The 18,351-nt window shown below is 39.2% G+C and overlaps 1 protein-coding gene across 1 annotated transcript in view; it reads left to right on the forward strand.

The window, feature by feature from the left end:
• Positions 1-18,351, forward strand: part of nfatc3a (nuclear factor of activated T cells 3a) — a 99,731-nt gene that overhangs the window by 66,606 nt on the left and 14,774 nt on the right. The window contains exons 5-9 of the mRNA XM_039688554.2: positions 2,688-2,860; positions 2,944-3,084; positions 11,121-11,176; positions 11,461-11,587; positions 14,324-15,340. Of these exons, the coding sequence (XP_039544488.2) occupies positions 2,688-2,860; positions 2,944-3,084; positions 11,121-11,176; positions 11,461-11,587; positions 14,324-15,340 (1,514 nt within the window). The remainder of the gene's footprint in view (positions 1-2,687; positions 2,861-2,943; positions 3,085-11,120; positions 11,177-11,460; positions 11,588-14,323; positions 15,341-18,351) is intronic.

Below are 18,351 nucleotides of genomic sequence, written 5' to 3' on the forward strand. Positions count from 1 at the left end.
ATTCTAAATCTCCGAGTGGAGCCTGTGTCCTCTCATGTACTCGCTTCAACCAGCTAGTAGCGGACCCTCTCAGGTGTCTTCACTTCACTTCACTCGCCATTCCACTCTACAGACTGGATACTTGTGATATTTCCTCAGGTTATAGCTTCCCGAAAGCCCTAAGTTCCTCCAGTATGTTATTGTTAAGCCCCACAGAAGGCACAAAAACATTCTAAAGTACCATAACGTTTTCGTGCACTCTATTGTAATTGTTCTGAAGCCATTATGTGAGAGAGAAATTAATATTTAAGTCATTAAATTCAAGATCACATAAACTTTTCCCTCTCGCGGCTGTCAGTCATTCTCCATTCAGCACTCAAACAGCGCGTCGCATTCGGTTACAGTAAATGATGAAACTATCTTCAAGATGATTCAATGTTTATACTATTATACTTAATCTGTAGATAAAGGTCTATGTTTTCGCATAAAACAACATTATCTTGCTGGACTTTATTGCTGTAACTTAATCGTGTTACTACCAGGTGTCGGACGCTGTCGGTTAGATCTCAACAGAGTCACTCAGCACTATTGTTCTTCACGCGCACAGTAACTGAAATTTAAAACTGTTTAAAGAAAAGGTTCAATAAACTATTTTATAGATACATACTGTATATATTTCCTTTGTGCTTTGAACTTTTCAAAGCGGACTCGACGCGCAGCATGCATAGGGTGCATACTCGGCTGCGTGCTGTTACTCCACGTGGTTTCAAGCGCATCATTCTCCGCTCGGAATGCGCATAAGCGCTTTGTGCCGCACTGTGTTGGAGTCATTCATATCATAATGCAGTCACGCAATTAAAGCTTATTAACATTAATAATTATTAATGTTGCTGCCTCATTAAATAGCTGTGCTATACACTTAAAACTTGTCTCAATTTTTTAGTAGCCTTATATCTAAAATAATTATCTTTTTCATTTTTGTTATATTGTTTTTCATGAATGTATTTTACAACAATACAAAGAGCAATATGTATTATTCACTAATCTAGTTTATAATAGCATTTTTGTCATAGATTATGATCATATATTTTGGTGATTTGTTGTTTATCTTTATAATGAAGCTGTCTGTATTAAGTAGATTGTGTTAAACACACACATTACAATCTAGAATACTGCTGTTAAACTGTTTTAACTTTAAACCTGTTGGTAGCTAGCTAGCTTTAAGTACTGAAGTACCTGTATTTTCTTATATATATATAGTAGTGTTTGAATAAAGGGTGGCAATCTTTCATAATCAACTGTTGTTTAGGACTATATACTGGAGATATATTTTAAGGGGCTAATTGAGGAAATTGCTATATTTTTTATTAGTTTAAAAATAAAATAAAAATATTGGATTGGTATCGGTATCGGCCGATACTCAGAATTTTGGTATCGGATCGGATCGGTTTTGAAAAAACGGTATCGTTGCATCCCTATGTTTTACCACACTAACAGAAGTGACAATATAATATGATCTGCTACGCCATCCCGGAAAACCAGGGAAATAGCCCTAAGGGCACACAGGTTCGTTTTGCATGAGATGGGTGAAAAGACATGAGTCTTAGCAAATAGAAAAGTTTATGTTTGTTTGTCGACAAAATATTAAACAGTTAAAAATTCAAAATCTAAAACTTTTCACAAGCATCATAATGAGATGCGCACGCACACACACACACACACACACACACACACACACAAACATTAAATAAAACAAATTAACTAAGAGTGGGGGTGTCTGGAGGTATGGGTCAGCTGCGAATTGGAAGACAAACCCCCCACAATAGTTCACTACAAATACCCACTGCACACGTGAAGGTTAAATGCCAGAAGACACACTCGATGTGAGCACACCATACCGTTTGGCACTCGTTAGCTCCGATCGGCGGCGACCAGTAGTTACAGGCCTTCCACAAAGTCAAATGGATGCACAAACTTCTCAAACGGCATGCGATAGAATTACAGCAGTAAAAAAAGGTTTCCATCACTTAGGTCGAGGCAAAACAGCGACACAGTCGTAGGTATACACGATCACGTCATCAGTGATACACGGTTCCCCGGATTAGCCCAAAAGACTCAGTGATGCAGGGGGGCCTGCCGAGCAGAAAGATACAGTTTAGACAACAACAGCAAGTTATTAATACCCAAAACCATAATCTTACATACCACGGAGGGATACTGCTCACAAACTGCTTCGTTGTCGTACACCATAATATAAAACAGCTTCTCAGGTTCATATAAATGACATTCTATCGTTGCCACTGCAGATAGTAAATCACAAGTTGCCAACCACAGCCAATTTTTGCCCATTGAACGAAGAGGCTACACATACCTGAGAGAGTGGGCAGCAAACATGCAGCAGCGGGAGAAACAGCCCACCGCCGCAACCTGACAGCAAGAGAAATTCATATAAAACCGCCAGCACAAGACAGGAAAGCACGAGTTTCCCCATACAATCACATACCTGCGGCAGCCACAGATGAGGTCAAGCGGGCGATACCAAGACGCATACAAAGTGGCCACCACACATCTCATATATATCAAGAAAAGGGGAGGGGGCTTAATAAATTAAGCACAGGTGAATGATATCCTCCTAAGTGGATTCAGTCACCCTGCTACATATACATGGATACTCCTTACTGACATGCTTCTATTGCTGTGTTTTTCAGTATTGACTGTGCTGGAATCTTGAAGTTGAGGAACTCTGACATCGAGCTGAGAAAAGGAGAGACTGATATTGGACGAAAAAACACTCGAGTCCGCGTGGTGTTCCGGGTTCACATCCCACAACCTAATGGAAAAGTGGTCTCACTGCAGGCTGCTTCAATTCCAGTGGAGTGCTGTACGTTTTCTACATAAACATATATTTAAGAAAATATTCTCTCTGTAGATTTGACTGTCTTATCTGTAATTGTGATTAAATAGCCCAACGCTCAGCACAGGAGTTACCACAGGTGGAGAAGGCCAGTATTAGCAGCTTCCCAGTGAGTGGAGGAGAGGAAATGGTTATCACTGGCTCCAACTTCTTCCCTGAGTCAAAGGTCATTTTTCTGGAGAAAGGTCCAGGTAAGAATGCTCCTACACATGAGAGGTTCAAGTGCTATTTTAGATGGGAGTTTTAGACATTTTTTTCTTCTTCATGTAATGTTTTTGCTTATTATATGGCTCTCAGGAATACTTGATCTGTCATTTCTATTATTTTTTTATTATTATTAAAAAATGCATTTCCTTATATTTCCTTATATATTAAATAATTGTCTAAGGGAAACAATTTACATACAGTAGTTAGTTACATAACAATGCCAGTTTCATATCTCTTGAGTCTCTCGAGTATCTCTCTTCTTGCATACTTTTTCCTCACTTTATACATAATTTAAAGTCAAATCAATATTTCATACCCATTTATTTATTTATTTGGTAAGTAGCTGTGTACGTAAGCTGGCTAATGTTCAGTCAGCAGGTCATTATATCAAAATTAACCCCTTTTAGAGTGATATTAGATCCCTCCACCTAGCATCGTTACTTGAGTTTGGTTAGTACTAAATCCTTTTAGCAGGTTGTTGCAAGCTCTGCAAGCACAGCCCAGTATGCACTGTAAATGTCTTTATCATTCACTGTGAGCAAATATTACTCCTCACTAAGGGTGCTCTGATTGATCGGTCGCCGATCATAATCGGCCGATAATTGCTTTGGGATGTGTGATCTGCGGTCTCTATAAAGGCCGATCCAGAAAAGCCGATCAGATGACGCAAAACTCGCAAGACAATTTTTTATGCCCTGGTAAAAATGGCTTCACCAGTCTGGCAATTCTACAAGGTGTGTGAAAAGGACAATTCATTAGCAATCAATCTGCAATGTGTGTACCACGCCGCTTTTCGCTTCAAACTGTGTCAAACTGTCAAACTGTGCAGCCTCTCTGATCAACCCTTAAAATCACCGGAAAGAATACAGTCCGTCCGCAACGGCGATAGATTGAAGCAAGCGTCCGAGTGAAGACTGCGCGAGCCACAGAGAACACTATATCCCTGACACTGATAGCAGCGACAACGAGCGCTCAGCTTGTGTTCAGAAACAAACAAACAAACACATTTTAGCGCTAGATTTTTTTATTTTGAATGCTCCTGCTATTTAACTGGAGATGCTTTATTTATTTGTATTGGGTATATCCGTGCCTCAATGTTACAAAAATTGGTGGGGGACAATATCAATCCTTAAAGTGGTAGGACATGACTTCATTAGCTCTAAACAAATTCATTTAACCATGTGACCAGCAGTGGTGGCTTTCTTAATCTGTTTAAAATAATTTAGCAAGGGTTCTTGCAAACAAATTTATTTACTAAAATATCGATTGCTTAAAGCTGCCGTCGGCAACATTTTTTTTATCATATTCAGTGAAATCGACACTACAATCTGACGGAACACAAAAATAAAGTGGTTTTAGAAAAAACCCGAGCTTCTAACGCCACCTGGAGCGTGTTATTTGTTTTGCAAAAATCCACCGCTCCCGGTTCATCGGGTCCAATCAGCGCAGGGGGGTGTGAGATCTGTCAATATCGCCATTTTGAAAGGTGGACATTTAAGTAATTTAATTTGGTTCAAGCTGGATGCAGAGCTTGCAACATTTCTTCTCGACAGGTAATTGCGCTTTATCAACCAGTTACTTTATGTCTTAGTGTTACGTCAGTAATCTAAGTAGCTTGTTTGTCCAAGTGTGTTGATATGGATAGTTTACATTAGCACTTGTTGGGCAGGTTCGTTAGCTTTGTTTGCTCTGAAATCCGTGTGAACGTAACGTTAGGTGTATAAACATGTCTAGATGATGGAATAAAGTTCGGCTTTTTGGAAGAATGTTGATGGATGTTGATGAGACGGGCGCGTTCACAGAAAAGCTGGTGCACGCACTGACGAGCATGAACTTCGTGGGAGATTGTGGGGAGGGGCACAAGAGTTGTAAACATTCAAAATTTTGCCTAAGTCCACTCAATCTGCCAGACTTGCCGACTGCAGCTTTAACCGTACGTTCACACCCTTGCCAACAACGCCGTGGAAAGATTCGCTCTGATGCTCTGACATAGATCGAACGCATGGTCTTTTTGAAAACTAAAATCAAAATCGTTATTTTTGCTGAAAATATACTCTCAGTATATTCTCAGTATATTTTCCTGCTTTTTTTGGTCCTTAGCTAAAAATCACATGCCTGAGTGTTGCACACCTTCTTATCAAATTCAAATAATCAACTTCCTGTATTTTGCTTGGGAACTAATGTGATCGGAACAAGAGTTCCGGTGTGTACAGTGCTGCATTCTCTGAAATTCTCTCAAATGGAGCACTTCTACATTCTAATTGGTTACTGCCAAACCGAGTCATTGCTTATTACCATAAAGTTGACCTGACTTCAACTCTCCTTGTCGATCTCACCGTCCAAGACGCGTCGTGCCGCCCTCGCCGGAGCTCGCCGCCTCTCATTGAAAATGAACGACTTCCGGCCACTTTGATGCTCTCGCCGGCGGTGGTGTAAACGCACAGGAAGAAGTAAGCTTTGGGAGAGAAATGAATCTCATAATCTCTATCCCCACTCTCTCTTTCTCAATCTCTCTCTTCCTCTCTAAATGGCCACAAAATCTAACAAAGCATCCCAGTAATTGGTGATCCCTGTAATCGGTGATCGGTATCGGGTGAGACAGATTCCAGTAATCTGGGATCGGTGATCGGCCCCAAAAATCCTGATCGGAGCATCCCTACTCCTTACCCGTTTTCCGTCTTCTTCAATCCTTGGGTCACAGTTATACCTGAACTAATCTCTGTCTTACTGAAGCTAAACCATTGTTAAAAACATCAAGATCAGGTGGTTTATAGTTAAAGTATGTACAGTATAGCTTTGGGAAACTGGAGTGATGTGTAAATTGTTAGGGAGTGTCAATTTCTCACTTCTCATTCTCAACTGACAGTCAGGACTGATTAGTCGGCTATTCATTCAGACAAACCACCAGATCAGTCCGTTTTCAATATATTTAGTTTTGAATATTGCTAGTTACGTCTGCCTGATAAGTGAATAAAGCTCAATTGTTGTATGTTGCTCTTTCTCTCTCATTTGACACATAGGCCTTAAGGCCTACCATGTGGCCATCAGTCTGAAGCCTCAGCTTTTAGTCACTGTGCTTTCAAGAGGCTTTATGAGACTTTCATACTGTAAGCCTCAGCAGTGCTCTGTCTGTATGGTGCCCTCAGAGTGTATCTTCTCCAGCAGACAGTCTCCCTTTTTCCTTCCTTTCTTATTTTTTCATTTATTTATTTATTTTTTTCTGACACTCTATTACTCTTTATAACTAGCATAGTAGATCATATTTTTCCTTGTCTCTCTCCTGCATCATTTGTGTACTCTTTTTGAAATTCTTTGATAAGCAACACTTCTCTTTTTCCATTTCCATCACTCATGGACACACCTGTTTGTAATTAAACACAAGTTAGGACCTGCCTCAGATGAAGGCAATGAATGAAAGGCATTCTGGGAATACGAGTCTTGGCCTGCCTTGTGTGTGTGTGTGTGTGTGTTTCTAGTTTGAGACAATGACACACTGACTCAATCAATAGGAGTTTACACATAAACACATAGGGCTGTACTAACCCAACAAACTGACTCAGAGAGACACCCTTTGGAACTTACCTCTCCTCTAATTGGCTCCCTGTGAAGTGGCAACCCCTCTAGGCAATCTATATGGTGATTACCCATGCTTTTGTTGCATTGTAGAAAAATGGAAAGTCCTGGATTGCTTTAAAAGTAGGATGGAAATTTAGCTCTCACATCTGGCCTTGAGCAGCTCCAGGGGAAAAGTTAATATCTTTTTGAGCAGGAGCTCATCAAGTAGTATCTGTGTGATTTGCAAGAATGTGTTCCATAGTTGTGTTTGAAATCCTACATGTTTTTAAAGGAGCGCTCAGTAATATGACACTGGTCTTGGATTTTATATCGACCTGGCAGCAAACTGTTGGTTACTGATGTCTAATACTGATGCTCTATTTGCAATAAGCCATTAAAAATATAACAAGTGAGATAAAAATGAGTAGTTTTGAGCTCATGTTTTCTTAACATGGATTTGTTTTATTCTTTTTAGTATAATTCTATAATGTTTAGTATAATAGAATATTTATTATTATTCCTTTTTTCTGTGAGTGTGTGTGTGTGTAAAACTTTGTAATAAGGTATTTACTATGTGCACCCTTAATAGAGTGAAGTTTTTGTATTATTCATGAGAACATGCCACAGATTGATGCAGTATTATAATCTTTAGAGCTGACTGGTTAAGACTGAGACTTTTTTCGTGCTCCAATAACCCATGCTGAATCTTGTTGTCTAAGATCTCTGGATAAAAGTTGACAGAGTCTGGAATTCATAAAATTATATCCACAATTCATTTCAAAATATAAGGAGAAGTCTTTTAGACTGGCACGGAGCCATCCATCTGAGAGACATTCGTTCCTTGGGACCACTCTAGCAGTAGGGAACAAAGCAGGACATATGAGAGGAAGGGGATTGAAAATTTGAACTAAATGTCTAAATTTGACACATTGTGTATAATCTAATTGAATGATTCAGATCCTTGTATTCAGGAATAAAAAGAAACTTAAAAGATAGTTCACCCATTCTCTGTTTTTCTTCCTAGAGTACAAACTCCATATTTTGCTCTATTATATATGAGCCAAAAGTCTATTGTATTAAAAAAAAAACTAATCTGGTTCATGAAACTGTTGTTTTTTTATTATTAATATTTCAGGCTTTACAGGGTTAACACTCTTTTCCCCCTATAGTTCTGAAACATTAATTTATTTGTTTTGGTTATAGTGACATTATATGTATGGCAGATAAGAAATAGTAAGTGCAATTGAGTGTTTACTATGGAAAAAAAAAATCAGACCCAGGAAAGCTAACAAAAAAAAGTTTTTATAATTAATGATTCAGGAAATTATTAGTGAAGAGTTACATTTACCATCTGTTTCAATTGAGGCTAGTTTTTGCTTGCCAGCAGGACATAATTCCACATAATGACACATAAAGGCTTTGTATGGTTTTGCCAGAATTAATTGTTTTCGTGAGTTTTGTTTATCACACTAGTGATAACAGAACAGCAGTGTTTCTGAGCTGAAGAATTAGGACAGCGAGTGTGTGTGCTTGGGAGTCTCATTCCTGTTTGAACCTGCCCTCATGTGGGGCCCTCTCCGGTGTCCGATGAATGTCAACATGTGCTGCTGTACTACTACTGCTGAAGTTACAGGCGTCCAAGGTCATTCTTATATGAACAAAATGCCTTTTGACACTGAGGGGAGTTGAGTCTACACAGTTACCTTGTGTAAACGGCAGTCTCTGGAGTGTAATGCACCAGGTGATAATGAAACGTCTCACATTGGTATCTTCAGTTTGATAGCAGTCCTCAAACAGTGCCCACTACATTACCCCTTTGAAAGGTTTTTTGTTTGTATTCTCACATTTTCAGACATTCTTGGGAGTATACTGCTGTCTGTTCCATGTTAGACTTGTGTCAAGCACAAACTTCAAAGCTGGAAATGTGTTTAAGAGACCTGTGCCTTTTAGTTAATGTAATTTATGGTCCATGAAGTGACTGTTTTTCATACCAGGATCAGGATTTGTCTTGAAGGAGCCGTATGTAAGATTGTGGCCAAAACTGGTACTGCAATCACTTTCAAATTACTTTAGAGCAGTGTATCCCCTCCCCTCTGACTCGAGGTTGCCAGATCCAACATTTTTTTTATCCGACACGTTTGTAGCTGCAGCTGTGTTAACTAGAGCAGAGCTGGCAACCCGCATGCTGCAACACTAGTGACTTTGTGATTGGTAGATCAGACCAAAACACACAACATGACAACATCAACATCAGTTGAGGGCTACAACTGCACTTTTTAAATGACAATATCCTGTCTGGACTACTGTTGTCAGTAAAGTATTTGAAATTAACATGATTTCTTAATGTCTAATGGCATATCAAGGCCATTTTTTTTTTACTTTATTTAACCCTTATTTAACCAGGGAAATCCTTTGAGTACAAGTCTCTTTTGCGAAGGAGCCCTGGCCAAGAAGGCCGCAGTAAAGGTTTCACATAAAATACAAAACAAAAATAAATAAATAAATACAATAAACATACAAGACATTATAAATACATTAACAATTAATTACAACGCTTAAAAAGTAAAATACAATGACCTTACAACAGTTAAAAATACTATGTAACAAATTAAAATATTATACACTTATCCTAATTTGGGAAGCAGGGACAGGTGCCCATTGTGGCTGTTTCCTGATACTTTACTAGCCTCTTAAAGTGACCAAAGGAGACCAAGTTATCAAGTTTTAAGTCATTCTGTAATAGGTTCCACGCTGATGGGGCAGAGATTCTAAATGCCTGCTTCCCTAACTCTGTTCGAGCCCTAGGCACAATCATGTGGAGATAATCATTGGACCGCAGGGAACGAGTGCTGGCCTTGAAGGATATAAGCCTACATAAATAAGGGGGCAATGTCCCAATAATGGATTTATACATAAACAATCGGCACCGGGTTAGCCTGCGCTGAGCAAGGGAGGGCCACTGGACCAGATCATACAGAGTGCAACAATGTTGTAAGGGGTTACAACCTAAGTGCGCCATGATAAACTGAGTCCAGTTGGTGCAAATATTTATTTGGCGCGTGCATATATAAAAAAATCGCCATAATCCAAAAGAGACAAAAAGGTAACCTCAACCAATTTTTTCCTTGATGCAAGGGAAAAGCAGGCCCTGTTCCTAAAACAGAATCCAAGCTTTAACCTAAGTTTCCAGGCTAAATTTTGGATATGAGCCTTAAAAGTCAAATGTTCATCAAGTAAAAGCCCCAGGTACTTATACTCAGCCACACGTTCAATTACATTTCCCTGCAGGGTTACAATATTTGGAGTGATAGCCGTGGAGCTCCTTTTATTTGAGAACAAGACTGCCTTTGTTTTATTTGCATTCAGCACAAGCTTCAAGTCAAAAAGCCTAGATTGTACAACATCAAAGGCATCCTGCAGGTACTGAAAAGTCTCGTGAAGGGTTTCTCCACAACTGTAAATAATTGTGTCATCAGTATAAAAATGAAACAGAGCGTTATGGACATTTGAGCCAAGATCATTCACATAAATGGTAAATAAAAGTGGACCCAGCACCGACCCTTGATTATTATGACTATTTATGATTATTTGAAATAAATTTCTTACATACAGCTCCTTTAACCAGTCAGCTGGTACCTTGGCTTTTATTTTCTGTCTGTAAGACATCTGCATAGTTGACTGGCTTCATTTCAAAGGAAAAATTAGATGACAGCATGTTTCTGAGAGATTCTGTGCCTCTCCTCGGACAGCACGTGGAGGTGTTTTGCAATGAATACATTTATTCCACGCATCTTGCCATTATTCAACAATAAATAAAGTTATTCCACACATCTCTCTAAGACTCTAACGGCCTTATAAATGACATCATTACCTGTTAGAGGCCTAAGAGTCTTTTTCTATTCCTGTCAGTAAAGGGCAAACAGAGTGAGATCTGATTTTCATTAAAGAGCCTCTTGAGTAGCCCACTGTGAAGAACTCACTCTGCTAATAAAGCTCCAGCATTTCTAGCCCTCTTTCATGGAAGTATTTAATATAACATTTGTTTTCATGGTCAGGCCATTGCTGTGCGCAGTCCTTGCACAGAGCTGACATTTTGATCTATTTGAGCAATTGAGTCTCTTTCCCTTTGTGGAAAAAGGCTTATCGTTTGCAAGCAAATTCAATTAATCATCTTATTATTCTAAAGGTGAAGCACAATTTTTCAAGCTTCTTACTGGATTCAGTGCTGGAGCACCTGTAGAAACATGCAGGAGTAAAGCTCCCTATTGCTGATTAGCTATTTTTAACCTAGATCTTGAAAGTTTCAGAGGAATGTTGGAAGACATGATGATAGTTGGGCAGTAATGATGAGAGGGTCAAGTTACCTAATTTTGAGGGGCAAATATTGGTCCATTGAGTTCTTGTGGATGCTACCTGACCTAATATGTTGTTCCTGCATATGTAGCTAACGCTTTTCTTTCTTCAGATGGAAGACCGCAGTGGGAGGTGGAGGCGAAGATCATCAGAGAAAAGAGTCAAGGAGTAAGTAAATGCTTTCCTTTTTACATGTCTACATTGCTTTGTTTTGCCAACAAAAGCACAGACATAAAAATGTCTACATACCCTTTTCCAGTCTGTTTTGTCTTTAACTGAACTAAAAGCTGAAATTCTCTTCAGTCTTTTGAATATTTATCACATGATAGATTTGAGGCCATGTAATGTTTTGACTATATTTGAACTTTGTATTCTTCTGTGGATCAACTTTGAGAGGTTTGCCTCAGACATCCATGATGTGTTGTTTAGTAAAGTTATGTCTCCATCTGTAGTCAAGCATTGTGGTGGAGGTGCCTCCTTATCACAGTAAGACGGTCACTTCAGCTGTGCAGGTGCAGTTCTACATGTGCAATGGCAAACGGAAAAGGAGTCAGTCACACCGCTTTACCTATCTGCCAGGTTTGTATTATACAGCACATTACAAATTTAGCTCGGAATATATTTTGTGCTCTTAACTTAGCAATGTCATTTACTTGTATGGCCTCATAGAAAAGTATATAGACTTCTGTATGCTTACAAAGGCTGCATATATTTTATCAAACATACAAGAAAAATATTATTGTGAAATATATATATATATATATATATATATATATATACACACACAGTTATTTTATTTAGTTTTAAAATGTAATTTATTCCAGTCATGGCAAAACTGAAATTTCTGCAGCCATTGCTCCAGTGTTCAACACTTTTTTCTGGATTCTAGATGACTGGGAAGTTCAACAGAACAGCATTTATGTGAAATGGAAATCTTTAATACAAGAGTAAAAATCTTAAGTGCCTCACAGGTTCAGGTTGTATTTTACTCAGTACAGCTCTGTTATCAATTTTCTTAATATGTTTTTGTAATTGTGGTTACATTTTACAGTAAAAAAAACCAACAATAACCACAATAATATCAATCAATTATTGATAAGTCATAATATAAACAAGAAAATGCAATATAAAGTATATTGAATCATGTAATCTATTATATAATTTATGACAAATCCGACTTAATGTCCACATTACATCAAGAATTGGATTGAGTCTGGCCTTCATGCAAAGCAGTTTCTTGCTAACTTCACCTAACAGTAACAAGAATGGTACATATGTGGGTTTTCACAACATAGTCACCCGTTTGATCATGCCAGCGTTCCTCTGCACTGTGCACCAGTGTGGTTAGGGATGAGGTTGTTCCAGTAACAGTTGAGCACCTGGTAACCGCTCATGTAAAACACATAAAGAAAGAATCAGCATGATTTACATGTGGCAGGGGGCATGCAAATTTGGGGTACTCAAGAACTGGACCCCTTCAATGTCTTTGTCTTTCTTTTTTTCTCGTTCTCATTAAATGCTCTCGTTCTGTTTCAATCTCCCGTTGGCTTCATCTGTCTTAAGAGTCATATTCTGCAGAACTGCTTTGCATTTTGGAAGATTTTCCCTATGATAAGTCGGTTGAATCATGAGTTTGATGATTCACATGGCAATAATAATTTGTCTCACATGTTGAATTGACATGCATTACATCAGCACATTATTAGCTCTGCTTTTGAAATTGATATTTATACATCTGATGGAATAGACCGACATCCAGGGTGCAGTGAAAGGCGAAATCTAATTATGGATTATAGAGTTTCTAATGAAGTGTAATTGTGTGTGGTTCTCAAAGCTATAAGCTGGTTTGGTATTAATTTCCCAAAGTGAGTCAAACCGAAAAACAGCGTTGGCGTAATTGAATCACACGTGAGCAACTTTTTTTCTTTGTCTCTAAGTTGCATGCTAACCTGTAAAAGAGATCGAGAAAGTCAAAAAGAGAGGGAGAGTGAGAGAGCGAGATAGGCCCAGCCTCCCGCCCACCCTCTCCGCTCCACAAAGCACCCACTCAAATTAGGGTTTCCTGTTTTCCACACTAACCCGTTGGGTTTCAGCCAATCAGACGACAGCGCAGGCAGCCAATATTATGAACAGGCCACGGCGACTGTGGTTGCCATGGCATCAGCCCACTGAGAAAGTGGCATAGCAGGGGGAAGGGCTGAGGTGCTGTGTTGTTAGAGTAGAGCCAGACTTTTTATGGGTAATGAATAACATGTCTGATGTGATGAGCAGATATCTTAATCCAGATTTAAACTAAATAGAATGGGAATGCTGTTGGGCCTGCAAGGAAGTAGTTTGTAATTCACCTAATTGAATGTTTGAGGCTTCTATGTTGGTCACAGACAAATCCACCAGCTTTGGTCCAAAATTCACCTGGAAATGAATGCTATTAGTTGTATTTATCAACTAAAACCAAGCTTTATTTCGAATGTATTGTAAATGCACAATGACTCAAATGCATTCACACTCTCTCCCACACATGGTCACCACTTGCGCTTCAGATCAGGAAACTGCAGTACTGCAGTAATGGCCTTGCAGCAGCGTATGGGCTGTGAACTGGATTTTGGTTCCCATTTGCTGGAGGGCAGACAGCATTCTTCAGTTCCCAAATTCAGCACTGGTTTGCATGGCACTCAAGCAGGCAACATATGCTCTCTCAGAGTCCACAGCAAGTAAAAATATCCCCCACTCATGCGAGCCAGGGAAATGGCAGATCGGGAAATGGGTTACTGAACACTGTGTTACTATTACTCATTGTGTGCACATGTAGAAGAGAAGAAGAGACTTTGATGGAAATACTGGATCATTATGAAATATATGTCATTTTTATACTGAGCATAGTTCTTGAACATTTGTCAGTCATATAATTTTGCTGTCAGTTTTAACTGAGATGGGAAATGGGACAAGAGTTCATTAGTACTGTGAATCTATTAAACTTTAAAAGAAATTGCCAAACCAGTATGGTTAATCAGTTTGATATGCTAATGTAATGGCATCATGAGATCTCAATAACTCTCAATGCGATCACAATAAAAGTATAAATAAAAATACTTAGAGGTATTACTAATATTACTGAAAAGATTCAAACTAGTGAAACAGATAATTACTGTTCAGACTAATTCAGTGACATTTTATAGCTAAAGATGTATGTTATGTTAAGATTATGAATTAAATTTTTTCTCTTCATTATTTTTATCTCTCTCTCTCTCTCTCTCTCTCTCTCTCTCTCTCACACTCATACTCTCACTCTCACTCCATCTTTCTCTATCCTTCCAGTCTTGGTCAAGCAGGAACATAGGGATGATCTGGACTCCCCTGCCGTGCCACCCATGTCTATGCCTTTAGTCCATGCTGCCAGTTTGGTCTGCGCTCAGCCGCTGTCCTCCCCAGAGCACTCCCACCCACCAGACGGCCTTCTGTCTAGCTCCCCACGTGGCCTGGCTGCAGGCCTGCATCCACTCCAGGCCCCCTGCGCCCCAACGGGCTCCCCAACTCTTCCCCACCTGCCCCATCTTCAGGCTCAAGGACTGAATGCGCCTCCCGAATGCCAGATGCCCTTCCACCCAGGCCCTTCTGCCACTGCCAGGCCATCTTACCCACCCATACAGCACAACATGCCCTTCAACAGCCAGCACAGTCTTCCTATGACTGCGAGCTCAGCACAGGCCTACGAGAGGTTGCCCTTCCAGGCCGATCCATCCGGGTGTCACACCCTGGGTTTGGGGATGGTGTATGGCCCGGCTTCTTCAATACCCACCTCTGGAGTGCCGCCGGGGTCTTGCCCCAGCCTCAGCCTTGCAGCCTGTACAGGTAGCAACCAGGTCATGGCCCACTCTGCCCCTCACCTTCACTCCCTAGGCTATCACTGTCCCACTCCAGGGCAGGTCCCATCACCCACACACACGCTGGGACAGCAGGTCCCACAGCTGCAGCGTCCACTGGTTTACCATCCAGCCGGGCAGCGGTCTGCCTCCTGCCCCACACCCTCCAGTGCTCCCCCTAGAATGGTGCCATCTCCCCACTCTGGGCCCTCGTCCCCCCAGATCCATTCCCTCCCCTACCATTCCCCTACCTCCCCGTCTCCTACATCCAGCAGCCCTTTGGGGCCCATGGCGCTATCTGGACAGCCTTCCCCGCAGGATAGCAGCCCTGTTTTGGCTGGGTTGTCCCCTTCAGGTCCTTTGGTGCACCCCCTGACCCAACAGGAAGAGAGACTGAACATCAAACAGGAGCCAGAAGATAGAGAGCCCACTTTCCGTACCATTGGCTTGCAGGACATTACGCTTGACGATGGTGAGTCTTTGCACTTTGTTAAACAGTGTATTTTCATCTTTTGATGCTTAATAACATTTTGAATGTGCCTGATCACTTCCATATTTAGCCACAGTGGCCACCGCATCCTCCGGTGCAGCACAGTGTGTGGAAATTGTGAGAAAATTACGCACAAAATTAAACCTTCAGGAATACTCCCACAACAGGACAAACCAATATTGATATTATATCATTACCTTTAGACTAAAGACATGTAAAGCTTCTAAAACTCAAAATCTGGTTTTAATATAATATAAAATGTTATGTTTACTACAGTTAATATATGTATTATACTATATTATAATCAGTGGTGGAATGTAACGAAGTACAAATACTTCGTTACTTTACTTAAGTACATTTTTCACGTATCTTTACTTTACTTAAGTACAATAAATAGTGCATACTTTTTACTTTTACTTCGTTACATTTTGCAGCAATTATTATACTTTCTACTCCACTACATTTCTACAACTTCTGTTACATTTTCGTTACATTTTCTGATCAGTTTTTCCCCTGCCAAAACGTCATCTGACCATCCCTTCGTTGCACGTTTGTCTCACCAGTGACGTTTGGTTGCCATAGATACAGTATATTAACCCGGTCACACTAAATGCGTCTCGCACGCACTCACGCAGTGTGTTTATCATGCAACTCATACGCGAAAATTTGTTTTTACGTGCATAGGAAACACACCGTGTGTAATATACGTTTGGTTTGGTTAGGATTATGGCAAGCCAAGAGGTTCAGAATTACACCATAAATGAATCGCGTTTACTGCCAAACATAGTTATTAACATATAGTAAGGATAAGCATGATATTGCCTAATTGCAAGCTTGTTTCAGAAATGGTGACATTTTTTTCCATCATTATTGAACATCATTATAGGAGTAGGCTATTAGGTTGAATGAGTTAGAATTAAATGTTTTATTAATCATAAGAAAATAGACATTAAGATAATACATTGTTATGCAAGTACTTTTACTTTTAATACTTAAAGTACATTGAAAATAAAGTACTTTTTACTTTTTACTTAAGTATGGTTGTCATTGTGTTACTTCTACTTTTACTAAAGTAAATATTTATCTGGGTATTTGTACTTTTACTTAAGTACTGAGATTCAGTACTTCCTCCACCACTGATTATAATATAATTCATTGTGATTGACATGTAAATAAAATACAGGGCATAAAAATATGACAGAAAGAGTTCAATATTACAACAGTTTTCTGGGGGAGAATACTATACCGGAAGATTTCGTAGCTCTGAGATTTTAGATTTTAAATATGTAGACAGTTGGCATGTATAATGTCCACTGACTTTTGACTGGGCCACTCCAGGTTGTATTTGATTTAGCCTAGCTATGATGACCAAAACTACAATGCATGAGTCCCGCCTGCAGGCATGTCTGTTTTCCTCCCTTTGTTGTAGTTTCTGTTGTACTCACTGAAATAATTACCCTTTTATTCACTTTATTCCTATATGACATGAATATTAGAGAATGACAGGTATTTGCAATAATTTAATCAGTCGAAAAGTGTGTGAATAATAGATTATGGGTAAATACATATGTGTGAATCTGTGCAGTAGTAGCTTATTCATAACAGGAACTAGTAGAGTTAATGCTTCATTTACTAAAATGAATTTGCATGCACAAGTTGCCTGGGACGTTAGAGTGGTTGGCAGGTTCCAGATCTTAAGAGTGTTATGGCATGGGGCGGATTCATTACACTGTTAATCCTTCTTAGCAAGAATTATGAGACCTAGTAAAGTTAGTAGTGTGGGGGAGGGAAACAGAGAGGCTGTGTTTGGAGTCGCTTACTACTTTATTACTCTCGCTCTTTCTGCAGTATATACTATAGTATGTTAAAAATATATATATTCATCTTTCCGGACAAGTGAATGGCCCGTTTATTTGTTTAAAGGACAAGCACATGACAAGGCTAAATGTTGAGTCCGACCTGTATACAATTGTGCATGCTCCCACAATGCAATGTACTCAATATGACCCAATATTTTTGAAAAATATGTGAAATATGCTTTGTGAAACATTATTCCAATTTAAAATAACTTTTATATTTTAAATTGAATTTATTCCTGTGAGGGCAAAGCTGAATTTTAGCAGCAATTACTCCAGTCTTCAGTGTCGCATCCTTCAAAAAATCATTCTATGCTGATTTGGTACTCACAAAAAAATGAGCATTAAGCATTGAGCAAGATCTCCTGAGACACTACAAGAGGCTACTAATAATTGATTAATTAATTAATACGAGCTGTTTTCTTGTATAAAATTAAATATTTTAAGTTATATGCACAGTGAGAGTAAGACATGGAAAAAAAAGACCACAGGCCAACAATGTCAAGATCTATATATCAAATGAATTACACTCATACACGCTCAGTATTTCAAAGTAGGCATGCTCAACCACACAAATACTCACTGCCTACATGTTGCTCATGTGTACTGTAACATATGCCTTCATGCAGTCAGTGTGTGAGATGTGATGAAGTTGAACCTTTTTTTAAAGTGAAATTTTGAACTGATTCCACCAGAGACTGTATCCTCCCTAAAGCACACACTATAAATAGGGTCTGTGTCATTCTGACTGAAGCTCTTGAGCACTGTCGAGTTGTTAAGGAGGTCAGAAATGAACTGCAAATAGAACAGAACACAGCTCCAGTCACTGACATAAACCTTCTTTCACATCAGCATACAGCTGCCACTGTTATTGAAATGTACAGCATGTTTTGCTAAAGCATTATGCTTGGCCTAATTGAATAAACTGCAAATTTATAAACACAATTTAGAAAAATGCTAATAAAGTTCTCAAATGACAATTTATTTATCTCATCTCAAATGACATTTATTTATTTACCATATCCCATATATTAATATGTATCATGTCATAAATATGATTGTTTATTGCATTTAAGTATAGACTCAACGTTTAAATCTTTCTTGCTGTCTTGTCTCATTCATAAGAATCATGAATCA

The sequence above is a fragment of the Pimephales promelas genome, chromosome 1, assembly GCF_988280905.1.
Source record: "Pimephales promelas chromosome 1, fPimPro1.hap1.1, whole genome shotgun sequence".
In the NCBI taxonomy this organism is placed as follows: Eukaryota; Metazoa; Chordata; class Actinopteri; order Cypriniformes; family Leuciscidae; genus Pimephales; species Pimephales promelas.